The sequence below is a fragment of the Platalea leucorodia genome, assembly GCF_965183815.1.
Source record: "Platalea leucorodia genome assembly, chromosome: 8".
NCBI lineage: Eukaryota > Metazoa > Chordata > Aves > Pelecaniformes > Threskiornithidae > Platalea > Platalea leucorodia.
The window spans coordinates 14274811-14289532 of NC_138830.1; the positions used below are offsets into that span (position 1 = coordinate 14274811).

At 45.4% G+C, this 14722-nt stretch overlaps 1 protein-coding gene across 1 annotated transcript in view; it reads right to left on the reverse strand.

Moving 5' to 3' along the window:
- Positions 1–504: 504 nt before the first annotated feature.
- FGF12 (fibroblast growth factor 12) overlaps positions 505–14722 on the reverse strand; it is a gene marked incomplete at both ends in the record, with an annotated part of 105146 nt that continues 90928 nt past the window's right edge. The window contains 2 exons of the mRNA XM_082319404.1: positions 505–623; positions 9244–9442. Of these exons, the coding sequence (XP_082175530.1) occupies positions 505–623; positions 9244–9442 (318 nt within the window). The remainder of the gene's footprint in view (positions 624–9243; positions 9443–14722) is intronic.

The window sequence follows — 14722 nt, forward strand, 5'->3', positions numbered from 1 at the left end:
GGGATGGAAAAAACAGTGGTGTGAACGTGAGGTGAAAGTATAAGACAGAAAGCACAGTCCCAGGCTGTGTTTCCCATGTGTTTCTCGCACATCATATGCTAAGTTCAATTTTCCAAAAGCTTTGTTTTATTTTTAAAGTAACATCTTTATTATTATTATTATATTTATTAGTTGTTATCATTATTATTATGCAGAGATGAGATTTTTTCCCCCTTTGATCACAGAGCAAACAGTTTGCTTTTGAAAATGTTAATGGAGTCCTGATTTAAAACATTTTTTCTTCACTTTTTTTTGTTGTTTTTGTTTTTTAAAACGTTGCAACAGGCAGGATCTGGGGTTCGATTTCCTTGTCCTACACAAAGAAAGATTCTGGAGTTCGGACTCCTAGCCACTACTGGTAGGTCCTGCCTTGCTCAGTTGTCGTCGTCTCAGTGTGGTTTCGCCAGGTGGGGTGGGTAGGTGGGTGGGAGGGGAGGAGTTGGAAGAAGGGAGGGTATTTGTCAGCTATGTCGAGTCTTGGTTAACAACTTTGCCTCCATTCATGGTTGGTGTCCCTGAACTTTTTCTTGAGCGTCCTTGTTTTTCTCCAATTTCATGCAGCGATGGCTCTCTGTACATGCACACTGCAAACAGAAAAGACACCCATTAACAGCCCTGAAGTCACAGACATTAGCGACCATAATGAATTATTTCTTTGTATGTGAGGCTGGAATTCCAGGCCCAATAGATACACACACACTTAGTGACCCAGCAGTAGATCCTGTTACCAAGCAGGATCCGTCACCTGCCCTCACTGCAAGTCAAGTCTTCCTTCTCTCTCTGGATCCTTCCAAAGGCACAGAGAGAAACAGGGGTCTTCTCCTTTCTCACAGAGAAGTCTTTCTAGGTTTTCTATGCTTTACTGTTTTTTCATGGTATATTTATATATACAAAATAAACATTCCAGTTCACAGCCCCATGTATTGTCTTGAGATGCTGATTATCATCTAATAACAGGTCCAAGAATTACCTGGTCCCCTCCAACAAGAAGCCCTTCAGAGTTTTGAATCAAAACTACGCTTGCATCTGTGCCATCCAGGCCTTCTGGGTGTTAAGCTCTGATTCTGGAAGTGGTGACTCAAGCCCATTTGGATCCTTTGGCCAAGAGCTTAGGTCTGCTCTCAGCACTTGTTATTTTTTTCCCCTATAAACCAAGACAGCCAGCCAAGGCCAAGGCCGTAAGCAGACACATGGGAATAAGTTCAGTGACAACAAGCCAGGAGCCATCTCAGCTCTGCATGGTCACCTGGCAGCACCTGAGAACAAGGTGGATGGAGGGCACCTTCTCTCCAGACCCTGGCTAAGCAATGTGTGTCCTATAAAAATGTACTTGCTGGAGCCTAGACAGCCTGAGAAGGCAACGTCTGCCCAAGGCATGGCACATCCCCATGTCCTGTGCAGCATAAAGCATTTATCCAACTCACCATGTGGACTAAGTCCTCATGGTTGTCCTTGTGCTGTGTGAGGTGTGCCAGAGCAGGGGCACGTGCTGAGCAGCTCAGCGTCTCACACCAAAGGGAACATGTCTGATGAGCTCATCACAAATGTGGTGGGGTGCAGATGTGATTGAAATAATGAGGCATCTCAAGGGCAGGCACGCTGGAGTTGAGAACTTGAGGTAGGTCCAGACTGCAAATGTCATGCCCAGATCTTTGCAAAAATTAGGATAGAAAGAAATCATTGTGTACTGCTTCATTTTGTAAAGCTGTCGCCTCACAAGCAATGGCACAGAGCTTAAACACAGGGGACAGAGACCATCAGGTTTTGGTTCTGGGTAATCAACAAGAACAAAATTTCAAAAATTATCTGAAGAAATGAAAAAAATATCCCATGTATAAAAAGGCGATGTAAGTGCTTATATTTATAACCTCCCCTGATTTGCAAATAAATCCTGGCAATTAGAGGCAGGCTGCAAATGACATTATTGCTCTGCATTTTACTCCTAGCTAGATAAACAGTTATAGCAGTGTGCGACAATACAGGACAGAGATAAAGTGCAGTCAACTGTGTATTAATAGGAGAGATATTGCATTGAATATACGAGTAGTGAAAAAAATATTACTTTTCCCATGGAGCATTTTTCATGCAAGGCTTTCAAAGCAGTTTAAACACACACTCTAGCTGGGCCTCCCAGCGTGGCTGCAAGGCAGATACTGCTCTGCAAACTGTTACTGCTACTGGAGCCATTTTTTGATGAAAATGAGAAAAAAAAAGAAAATGAATGACTTGTCCCATGGATCTGGGCCAGGATGAGCAATGCCAGGACTGCCCGTCAGCTGCCCAGACAGTCAGTGCTGTCTGCACGCTGCAAGGAAAGTGTGTAGCACAGTGGCAACAGAAGGAAAAGAGATCTCTCATCCCCTTTCAGCTGCTGAGCTGCCCCTCATACCTTCATGAGTGTCACTCAACAACCTGGTGATGGTGAATTTGCCTGTTGTGGTGAAGTACCTAAAAAAATCTTGAAGAACAGTATGATAAAGTTAACAACTGAGGAAAAGCTGTGCCCTTGTGATTTCTTAGCCTGAGTTGCAGAGCCTTTTGATGACACTGAGGATCCACATCACTTCTGTGAGCGACCTTATTCTCTGACGTGATGTTTGCCCAGCAGAGTTGGGTATTTCTGCCGGCATTGCCCCAGTGCCCCTGATGTCCCATACACAAAGTTCTGCCTCAAGTGCAGTATTGTCTTCACCCTGACCTCTCTGATCCCAAGCTAAAGCTGGAGGGACCTCCATGAGCTCTTCCCCCAGGCAGCTGCACGTAGTAAGCTCATCTTACCTGCATCCATCCCCAATACCTCATTGGGCTGGGTCAGATGCTTAACCACAAGGGCTGAGCCTGAGCAAAGCCCACAGCAGCAGGAGCAGCATGGCATGTTGCCTTTCTTCAGCTCCCTGCCTCTCACCATGGCCTTTGGGCAAAAACGTTGACCTGCTAACAAAGCCCACAGAGTAATGAATATAAATCAAGCTACAGAAGTAAACAACATTTGCAGCAAGAATTAAGGAAACCCTGTATGTAGCAAGCAAATAGGGCAAGAATTATAAGTTTATCTTCCAGTCTAGTGCATGATACAAGCATTGACATGGGGCATGACTGGAGGCTGCTCACATTGTGCTTTTAAGATAGAGCTGTCAAAGCCTCTGTACCAGACAGGCTGTGCCAACAGACCATACCAGAAAACCTGTAGCAGTATAGGACAAGCGTCTTTTTAGTGTTTAGATACACCTACAGTATCGGTGTACGCAGTATTTATATGGCATCACACACGATATAGTGCCTAGATATTTTCCTACACGAGAGGTTTGTGTGTGTGTGCGCTGAGCTACGGCCATTGCTCAGTGGTGGCTGCAAACCCATGTGCACCACGACACGCAGGTGTGTGTGCACACAGACACACGGTGTGTATGCACACAGCCGCACACACGTGGGGTTTTAAGGACAGCGTGACATGTTGTGCAACACAAGCTCTGGGATTGCAGTTTGTTACTCCTTGTACTGAGGAAGCTTGGGTGTGACTCACGCACGATGTTAGTCATGGACCGGGGAGGGGGTTGTTTGCAAATGGACTGTTGTGAGTGCCCAGATCCTCCCGGCTTTAAACTAAATCTTTGTGGTTCAGGACCAGCACTCACTGACAGGTCTGTTTGGGGTCCCTGTGTGTGCAAGACACAGTGTCCCTGTCACCTGCATCAAGGTAAACTAGCAGCAGTGTGACAGTTGGCATGCCCAGACGCTTGGGAGGTCTGCTGGTGCACACAGCACAAGGCAGCTTTGAAAGGATGAGCAATTTGGCTAGAACAAGAGTCCCCTCCGTGCTTTGCCTTGCTTCTCCCACCCACCCACACCCACACACCAAGCCAAATACAGCCCTTAATGTCTGGAAACCAAGTTAATGCTTTGGAGCTTCAATCAGATAATCAGCTCCTATGTCCCAGATTCTAATCAACACATCCATATTCATGCTTTAATTGGAAAGTGCCGTTAGCTTGATCTGCTGAAGAGCCACAGGCATAAACGGAAGGGGGTGAGAGGCAGTAGAGCTGTGCCGATGTCTGGTTCTTGCAGCTTTTGATTCCCTGTTTCCCTGCTAACCAGCCATGCTTGCCATTCGCATGCACAAGGAAACAATTTCACGCAAAGAAACAACTTGCAAATTAGGCAGGAAAGAGACTGGAGGTACAAGCAAGAGGGAAGGGGGCGGTGGGGAGCATCCTTCCCGAAGGCGAAGGCATGGAGGAGGCTGCCTGTCACCCAAGAACAGCTCCATCTCTCGCCTATGTGCTGGCACAGGATCCCAGCCTCATTTCTGCTTCCCAGGCTGCTTCACTGGCACACCACCCACATGGTGAAACCAAAATCACCCTGTGCAGCTTCCCTGGGCGTCAGGGACTGCCTGAGTTTGGGAAGCACACGCCATTTTGTGTCCTGATCCTAGCATTTCTCACTTGGCACTGCTACAAGTTGAGGAGGTTCAGAGGATGCAACAAACTCCATTTCCTTTCTCTAGAATACAGGGAAAAGCTTATTAAAGGACCTTAGATATATCCTATCCATCCAGCATCACTCCTGGCTTGCCCTGCCCCAGAACTTAGTAAATTAGGAGGACCTAATTTTTCCCAGGTTGCCGTTTAGCAGGTAGGCAGGTTGTTAGCCCAGCAGGATCGCAACATGCCCCGACAGCAGCCTGGACCAGTGTCTGGGCAGGGCTGAGCACACATCCTCTGGCAGGCAGCCCGGGAGACGGGCTCCTTCCCTTGACGGACGCCACGGCTCAGGGTCTTGGTATCTGCAGTAGCAGCTGCATTAGCCAATGCTTCGGTGGAGAGAATTAATTGTCTGAGCAGCAGCTAGGGGCAGGAGGGAGCAAGTGATTATGTACCCTCGTTTTCTGCCTCTAATTACTGTGCTCCAAACCTGGTCCCAGCTGATGCATTTCAGAGGCATTTGTGCTCGCATCTATCTGGCGGCTAAATGTGCAGGATGCTGCCAGATGGAATCACAGTTTGTTCAGGTAAGAAATGCAGGATGACAAAAAGCCAAGCAAAAGCATGGTTAAAATATATTGCATTTGCCATCTAATAAGATGATTAGAAGTTTCATAGATGAACAAGTGAGTTAGCGTGGGATTGAAAACATACCAAAGCCTGCTCACTTGAAAGACAGACCCAAAAGAGGAGCTGTGTTAACAAAGACTGATAAAGAGTGTGGGGTTTGTCTTTTTTTTTTTTAAAGAACACTTTTTAGGATGTTTTGTGGATTAAGGTGATACCTTTGAAGCATTTTCAATAGGCCTACCACGTCTTCCTACTCAACAGTGTCTTGTACTTCTTTGCAATATCTGAGGACTTTGCTTTAACAAAATCGGCATGTTGCATCCCTGGGAAAACACACTGGGAAAGAGCTGGCTGCTGTTCCTTGCACACAGATATTCATCAGTGGTAATAAATGGATCAGATTAGTCATTAACAGGTCACCTTCATATCTGATATGTGTTCATGTCATGAGGGCTGAAGCACCGGGAGTTTGGAGTTAGGGGCAACTCTTCTTACTCAGATGAAGAGTTGTCTTCTGCTTTCTGCGGCCAGATTTGCCACCCCAAATGCATTCTGGCTTGGGCCAGGTGAGAGATGAAATACAGCTCTTTTGGGAAAGCAATCTGGAAATGATGTCTTCAAGGAGAAGGAAATACAAATAACAGCACATCCACAACAAGCACCTGATAAAATTCTCACTTAAGTGACTGGAAAAGTCTCCCATTGTTTGAGATGGGTTTGGATATTTAAAAAAACAAGAGGTGCTGTGGACGGTAGTGTTTGCCCAGCATTAATCACTACAGACACTTAAAGAGACTGAAATTGCTTCAAAAGATTGCTTGGTGTCCAAGTGACAATTACACTCAAGCTAATTTCTTGTGCAGTCTGGTTCAATCTATATGTCTGCACTTTAAGGGCTCATTTAGCTCGAATGATCACTGATCAGAAATAAAAATATCAAAAGAAATGTGTTGCGTATGTGTGTTTTTAACCAAAACTGGCACCACATAGTACATTAACTGCTGCCTGTCAGGCTGTTTGCCTTGGCTTTGCCTGTGCACAGATGGGAGAGGAACTTAACGTTTCCCCTGTTATTACTTAGTAAGTTTTTTGTGCTTTCATATTGATTAAGCTTAATGCTATTTCCAAAAACAAACAAAGCCTACCTACACTAAACCAAAAAAACCCTCCTACCAATCAAAACCCAAAACTTTTCCAGTTGGTATCCAGTGACTTTTGCACAGAACACCTCCAGCATTCTGGCAATCTACAGGAGTGAAAACACTCTGGGGGATTAGCACAGCATAAAGCTGTAGCTGCTAAAAGCCATAGATAACACACACACATGTACACAGATAGCACTGTATATATCCGCACATGTACACATATGTAGTCCTTAGAAATTATCTGAGAGGATATTTAATATTTATTTACTGCCCATTTGCAACTTCAAGGAGAGGACTTCTGAATTCAGAAAGCAGTATGAAGCAACGGGAGTCAAATGAGCTCCCAGAGCAATCTGGGCTTTTTTGTGTTGCCTTTTCCTGCGAATGCTCTCTTCACTAAGCTGCTGCATAATTTTTCTGCACACGGCAAACAACTGGGAAGTTTCATCTCGGAGATAATTGCCACTGAAGTGGTGGGTGAAGTGATTCCTAGCAATGTATGTAACACCTCCCCTTCCCAGGGGACCAGATTCCTCCTTGCATACATTACTATGTCAGCCATCATGCGGCAGGGCTAACGCTGGCGGTGGTACCAGAGCCCAAGGAAACCTGGGTGCGTTACTGCAGACGGAAGCTGCAAAGTACTGGCCTGAATAAGCAGCAAAGCCCACATGCTGGAGCGTGCCACAGCATTTAGCAGAAGGAACATGCAAATATAGCAGGGGAGTGCTTTGAATACTTCCTTAGAGTCATGACAAAGAGAAAGAAGCTGTTAAAACAGGGAAGGAATTGCCCCTTTTCTGTAACATCTCTGCTTGCAAGCTCTGCCCATGGAGACTTTGATGCAGCACAGAGAAATCACGTGGAGCTGAGCGCGTTTTACTCCAACCCTCCCCACAAGCCTCTGCTACCTACAATGAATCTTAGGCTTGGGAACAGAGTCCTCCGTCTGGAGTCACAGTCCCAGACAGCTGAATGCTTTGGGAAGCTGACACGTGCCTTGGCTTGGGAGACTGCCAGCTCTTTGATGCAGCAGCGCTCACAGAGGCTGACTGCAAAGCATGTGGAGGAGGGAAGGGGTGGAGGAGCCCTTAATTTGGCTGCCAACTTCCAAAGCGCTCACTCGCTCGGGAGGTTATGTGACAGCTGTGATTGAAGCAAGCGTGGGAGGATGCAACTGCAGGAAAGGGAAGATCTCGGGCTGGGCTGGGTTTTTCAAAATGAAAGCCGAAGCGGCATTTGCTGCAAGGAGAACTCTACTGTGGGTCAGGCACCTCTGTTAAAGCAAGGCTTTCCACAAGGAAAGCCACAGGAATGGCCTAGTTTAATGCATGCAGAAGACAACTGTTGAGCCATTCAGCAGATGCCACGCATGCTACATCAAAAAAAAGATGCCTGGATTCAAAGGAACCCACTGATCAGTGCCAACACCCAGCCAGGCAGAAAAGAAATACCAGAAGGAGCTGGAAACCCAGCTGTGAAAGCTAGAGCTTGCAAAAGACTCTCCTCCCCGCCAAGGCAGGAGGGGAAGAGACAGAAGAGAAGCTGGTGACTGACCCCATGCCTGAAGCAGGCCCTGTTCCTTAGCAAAACTCAGTGAGGGCTTAGGGCACCAATCCCACTAATGCCTCAGATAAACAAGAAAAGGCTCCTGGCTGCAGAAAAGCTGTTGAAAACAAGCATAGGACAAGAGGCTCCAGGCCGTTCTCTGCTCTTTCAACATCTCCATCTCCTCTGCAAAGGCCACAGATACTCTGGGAATGCTGAGTTGAATTTCTCTCATCGTGCTTTGCTTCAGTGGTCCAACAGACGACTTCAGCCTGCCTTCCTGAACTGGCCTTTCACTCACACATGCACACTCGTCTGCCCCTGTGCCTTAGTTGGGAATCCGTTAGAACAGCTACTAGTGCATGGACTTAGCTGTGGCCTCCACCACTTGTGAGTGGTACCTGTCAGGAAAGCATCAGTTCATTCCTTCTCTCCACGTGTCCAGCCCTGACCCCACAGCCAACATGGGGGTAGCAAGAGGGGGCATGGAGCCATGCAGTCAAGGCCAGCCCCAGGCTGCTGCGTCCCTGAGGTGGCCACTGGCAGGTCCGAGATGGGGTCAGAAAGGCCTACCTAGTTTGGGGATTGAGAAGTAGTGCTTTTTCGAAGCCAAAGAAAAAAAGAGGTCTCCTTGTTTCCAAAATCACACTAGTACCTGTTAAGTACAAGGCTCATCACACTACATCTCTCCATTATCAGGGGCCAGCTCACAAAAAGCAAAATGCCCTGGCACGAGCCTGTGGCACACTTCAGTAGTGTACAGTCAGCAGCAGGAGGGCAAAATTTCAACTCCATGACTTTCACTCACGCTGTGATGAAGACATATGGCATGAGAACATCTCATCTAACTTTGGACACCTATGGTAGCGGTTTCTCTCCTCCCAGTGACTAACTAGGATGTCTTTACAAATGAGAAAAAAACAGATTTAAGTCATCTTAGGGTAGACATATAAAGTACATCCACAGCTGTGCTGGTAGGACCCATTTCTCTCCTGTTAATATAAATAGAGTCTCAAAGTCTAAAATCAGGTGAGATAAACCCTGTCTCTACTGACTCTACATGGGACTGGAAACCCACTGAATGAGTTGGGAAAATCACCACAGAGACCCCCACATTATGGTCACTGCTGGCTTGGATTCCTTTTGAACTGCTGGGCACTCAAGGGCTCCTTTCCTTTCCCAGTAACTTCTCATGTTGCTGGGCTTTTAAATTCATCCTTTAGCAACCCAAAGCTGAGAAACCCCTTTGGGATGATATATAAAGTTTATTATATGGGAAGGAAAGCAGACGAAATGCTAACAGTGCAGCCCAGCACTTTCCTGAAATGTTACAAACATTGTCCTTGCTTTCTGGTCTTGCAGCCCAACAGCCTCATCCAGGAAGCCCCAAATCTGCAGTTGCAAACTCCCCCTCCCCATGCCCCACTGATGGAGGCAGCGGGCAGATTCCATACCTTCAATGGGTTTGGGTACAAAATGTGATGAGGGTTTGGTTTTTTTCACTCGGTTTCCCTTCATAATTTGACCTTCTTTATTGAGTCCCAGGAACCACGCTCGGCCGGATTCTTGCTGCCGGTACAGCGTGGAAGAATAAATAACGTAGTAGTTTTCAAAGACAGATTCCTTAAATTTGCACTCTGGTGTGAAAACATCCTGCAGTGAGAGAGAGAGAGAGAAGAAAAAGCAATGGAAGGAATTAATCACTGATCTCCTAAATTAGGAATCACTGAGTGATACACGACGGCCACGCATTGCAGTTAGTTTAACAACAGAAAACAACAGGCATCAGCGATACCAGCTCCCAGCAGTAATACGCATCCAGAAAACTCCCCACTGAAAGGAAAACGTTCTCCTACCCTGGCAGAGCTGTGGTTTGCAAAACAGCCTACAGTGAACAGGCTTGAAAAAAATGCAGGAAAAGTCAGGAATTTGTTAGGATTTAGCCTGAAATACTAAGCAAAAAGGAAAAAAGAGAGCCGAGAAGCAAAGACACAGCCTTGCTGCTCATCTGCTGCTCCAAATGCCGTCCCCTGGCTTTGCTCTTACCTCCCCTGTGATGGGCAAGAAATGTGCAATGGTGGTTGCCTAAAACATTGAGGTTTCTTCAAATTCTTATGGGCAAAAGGCAGTTTATCAGGGGCATTTAAGTGGATTCGGAGAAATGGGACTACAAAAGCAAGTAAACAACTTATTTATTTTCAAAAGCGACAGGAGGAAATGCTGGCACAAAGCCTGGAAATCTTTCAATAAAGAGAAAGAAGTAATTTTAAAGATTTCTGACACAAGTATTTCGTCAGATACTGAGAACTGGTCCCACAGCTGCCCAGGAGCCCAGAGCAAACATGGGCCTGTCCGAGACACCCCTGAGCCTGTGCCGGCTGTGCGGGTGCCCGTGCCTTTGCCACTTGTCCTGGCTTTGCCTAAAGTCTCAAGGAGGAAACTACACTCAACTATGGACCAAAACCTGTCATGTCCCAGTAACTTTTCAAGATTTTTAACAACAGGGAAATATTAAACGTCTTTTAAAAGAGCTGGCTGGCCAGGGGACTCTGGCAGTGGGCTCCCAAACCTTCACTGAGGCAGATGTGGTTGTTGGTGGGTGGTTTTTTTTTTTCCCCAGACTTTGATTTTGAGCAGAAAATTCAACCTGGCCAAACAAATTCTCCCACTGGGTTCCTTAAAACTATGCCATTCTTGCAAAAAGAGCTCAAGCCACAATGAATATGCATTTTCTGAAGAAAAACTGTTCTAACAAAAAAAATCCCTTTTTCTAGAACCCAGACAAGGTATCGCAGAGCCCTGTGAGTGAAGGCAGGTGCTGCTACAGGCGAGCGATGCTCTCACCCAAGCCCTTGCCACTGAGAAGTCTTCGGGAGCTTCTCCAACCTTGCTAATGGAAAACTCATGACCAACATCTGAGCAAAGCATCTGGAGTAATGCTACATATTTACCGCAGACCTCATTTAAGAGTGAACATTTTGAACATCCAGCAACATGGAGGTATGTATTCCCAAGTGCTTTGGGGGTTATATAAAGTGTTGCTGGTCTGACAATAAATCCAGCATGCAACAGAGCTACTGAGCCAGGCAGGCTTGAAGCCACAGAAGATAAAGCGGAGCAGAAAGTGCAGAGCTGTGCTGCACACGTGAAGTTTGCATCAATCATTAACGCCACACAGATAAAAACACCATCAGCCCAACGGGTCATTTTTCTCCTATCTGAAGGAGTCTTCCTTGCTGGAGAAATAAATATTTTAGGAAGAAAGTGAAACAAGTTAAGGGAGATCTAGATGACTTAGAGCACTATAAAACAGCTTTTGAAGTAGCTTCCCAAAAGATCAGTGTTTAAGCACTCCTTAAATCTGCTCTTTATCTCCAGGCTTTGTCTTGCCTCAGAAGGCGCAGCTCACCAGGGAGCCGGGCAGTTTGCAACGGCTGCCTCCGACAGACAGACCGGCTGGCTTGGGGGCTCTCCTTGGCATCAGGCCCAGCCAGGCAGCAAACCTCATGATGGAGAGCATCTCTAAAACCAAACTGGACAACTCAGTCTCCTTTCCCATGCCTTGGTTACCCCATTAATAAAAACTTACCAAGAAAATTCCCTTTAAGGGGGGACTGAAAAGTTGGTAGGCTGTGAAGGATAGCTACCAACTTGACCAAAACATGGAATTTACTGTGAATGAGATATCTGGATCTTCAATGTCTGTTTTTAATTTCAGCATGGAACAAAGACTATTTTTTATTTTCAATGAAGAAGAAATATAAAAGCTAATGCATTTTTAAAATGTTATTTCAGAAAGAAAACAAATCTAGATTTTATTTAAAAGTTATTAAAAATCAAGTTTTCAGATAAATATCTATTTTAAAATCACTGCAGTATAATATTTTATGACATGCAGCAGTAGTTCATAAAAGCAGATGCCGTATTATATATCCACTTTTACCAATAAAGCAGGAAAATTATTACATTATTTTACAGCAAACGTATTTAAAGACATCAACCTAATGAAGATTTAAGAAAAAGAAAGAAAAAAACAGCGATTTCCTTTAAATGTTTAAGCTCCTCCACAAGCAAACAAAACTGTCCCATTGTTTTTGTGAGTTGGCTGGTTGATTCCTCATCTGCCGCAATTCAGTTGAAATAGCACTTCAGGACACTAACCATGGCAACATCACCAAGAAACATCCCGGCTCTGTCCATTCGATAGTTTTGAAAAAACACAGATTTGACAGCTAAGTTGTAGTTAAATAATGCCATTTTTATTCATTATTATTATCCTTCTTCTTATGTATATTACCTCTTCAGCAACAGCTAGTGTCCCACTGTGCCACGTAGGGACAAACACACACCAGGATGCAATTCGTCCTACCACCAAACTGACATGCCGCAGGGTTTTCACAGGTTTGAGCACCAGAAATGTTTGGTGTAGGCATTACCACGTGCAGACCTGACACAAAGAGCAAGCAGACGGAGAAGGAAAAACCAGTTGACCAGAAAGGAGACGGGACAGACAAGCAGGACATAGGCCACTCTCCCAAGCACCCCCTGGGGATATTTGGAGTGTCCTCTACATCTATTTAACATGCAAACCCTTATGTTTTTCTTCATTGATATCTTCTTGGTGGCCAATGTCAAGCTTTCAGGTATATCATGTCACTTAGTTTCTGCACATGTGTCTTGCTGATCGCTTTGGGGCTACCAATAACAAAAGGCTCTTGGGATATTAATGGCAGAACCTCTCTACAAGCTTCACTGTCAAAATTAATTGTGGCAATTATGTGGAATCAGATGGGAACTGCTGTTTCAGTTGTCTTGGGCTGAGAAGAGCTGGGAAGAAAGAGGAAAGTGCAGGTGAGCTTAACAGGCTTCACATAATACAGCAGTTCTTACCAGCCACTGCTGCACAGACTGAAATCTGAGATAACTGAAGGTATTTTTGGAAAATCACTGAGCTATTGGCCAGAACTCTGGGGCATGTAACCTTTTTTGTGTGTTTGTTTTGTTTTTTAGGATGAATTCAGTGTTGATGAAATGTGCTAGATGGGCAGACCTGGAGTCCAATACTTTCTCTTCATCCCACAGATACAGAGTGGGTAAAAACAGCAAAGGGATCCTCAGGCTGTGTCCCCCACGTGCTTCTGAGAGGACATAAGGACATTCTCCTCCAGAGGTAATGGTATGATAACCCCCGGGCTCAAGGGCACCCGTTTCACTCTCTCATTTGGTGCAGGGACCATTTGAAACAGGCTTATAACAAACCCCACTCAATTATTTTCCCAACTCTCTCCTTGACAGAAATAGCACGACCAGGTACAAAACAGTGAGAGGACAGATGGCTTCATCTTTTAACCACCGGTCTTTTTTCAGTCTTTAAACAAAGAAATAAATTGTCACTCCATTTTCTGTACAAACTGCATAGAGCCCTCGGTCAGCACCATCATGAACTCAGCTCACTCAGAAAACCCACCAGTTCTCCTCATTAAAAAGTATGCTTGTGATTTGGAGAAAAAAAAAAGGAAATTTGTCTGCTTTTATCTTCATGCGAAATATGTGTCTTTGGCTAAATTATTTTTGCATACAAAGTGAATAAGTACATTTATTTATCTACTATTTGGAGATACAGAGCCTGAGGTATTTTGTTAAAAGTCTACAGATATTACTGAAAACAGTTTGAAAAAGCAGATCTTTTTTTAGTTGTTAAACTAAAAACCTGCATGAAATATTTGTAAAAGAAATGTTAGTCATTTACATACAAAATGATTAGCATCTGCATGCAACTTGTTTTCTGTATCTCAATCCAATCCCTTGAACAAAAGGCAATTCCACTAAGAAGAGTAATTAGATTTGCTTTGAAAAACAAACATAGGTCTGGTTTGTGCTAACTCTAGTTTTATTGGAAATTTCACAGTCTAGAAAAAAATAAAATGGTAGCTATCACACAGAAAATTAGGGAGACCACATTCAATGACACTTGGAATCAAAGAAGGGAGCTAAATGGATGCAACTGCTATTTGGGGGAGATTCAGTGTGTCAGACCTGCTCAGGGAGGGTATAAGGTACCATGAATTGCCCGAAAAGCTATTTCTGGTTTAGAAAAACAAGATGTTTCATTTATCCTTGATCCCAGTAGCCTCCTGCCATCTGTAGATGGAAATGTGGATGGGACTTCCAGGCACAAGCCAATCTCTGTAGCACTTGGGCCAGTCTGGTCCTTCAGGGAGGTGTTGGGAATGTCTGGCCTCATCTGCCCCCATCCCTAGCACAGCCTGGAGTGAGAGGACAGATTTTTTTTCTCATCTACCTCAGCTTTCACCTGCCCTGGTAAATCTAACCCAGTCTCTTGGCCTTGAACATAGTAAGTTTGATTGGACTCTTCTTCGCCCTTCTGTAAAGCTGGAGAAGCTCCACAGGCATCGGTGGAGAAGCATCGCTGTCAAACCTGTGGCCGTGGGGCTGCAGGGTATTCAGGGAATGTACTGCCACCCTCGGATGTCTCAGCTCCTTCAAAAAATGCCGATCCAATGGTGTCACAGTCCCAGTGCAGGCATAGCACTACCAGGACAGTGGACAGCCCTGGTGCTGCTTCGAGCAAGAGCGAGCGTACCAGGCTGGGAGCATCACTGACACTGGCAGCCCAAGCATCCTCAGCTGGGAGGTGCAAAGAAAGGATCCCACAATAACCAAGAGCATGGCACTCCTGGGCACTGATCACAAGAGCAAGCAATTTGCTCGCTTGTTTGTTTAGACCAAGCTCTGACTGGCACAGAACCCCCTGATGTTGCCAGACCGCAGCAGAAATGGTGACAGGTTTCCATGTGCAATGCTCAGGGACAGCCAGGAGGTCCGCAGAAGACTGTCACTAGCTGTTGTATTCAAATCCAGCTGCTCACTCAGCGTCCCCCCAGACTGGGCCACTTCTTTCTATTGCCTGCC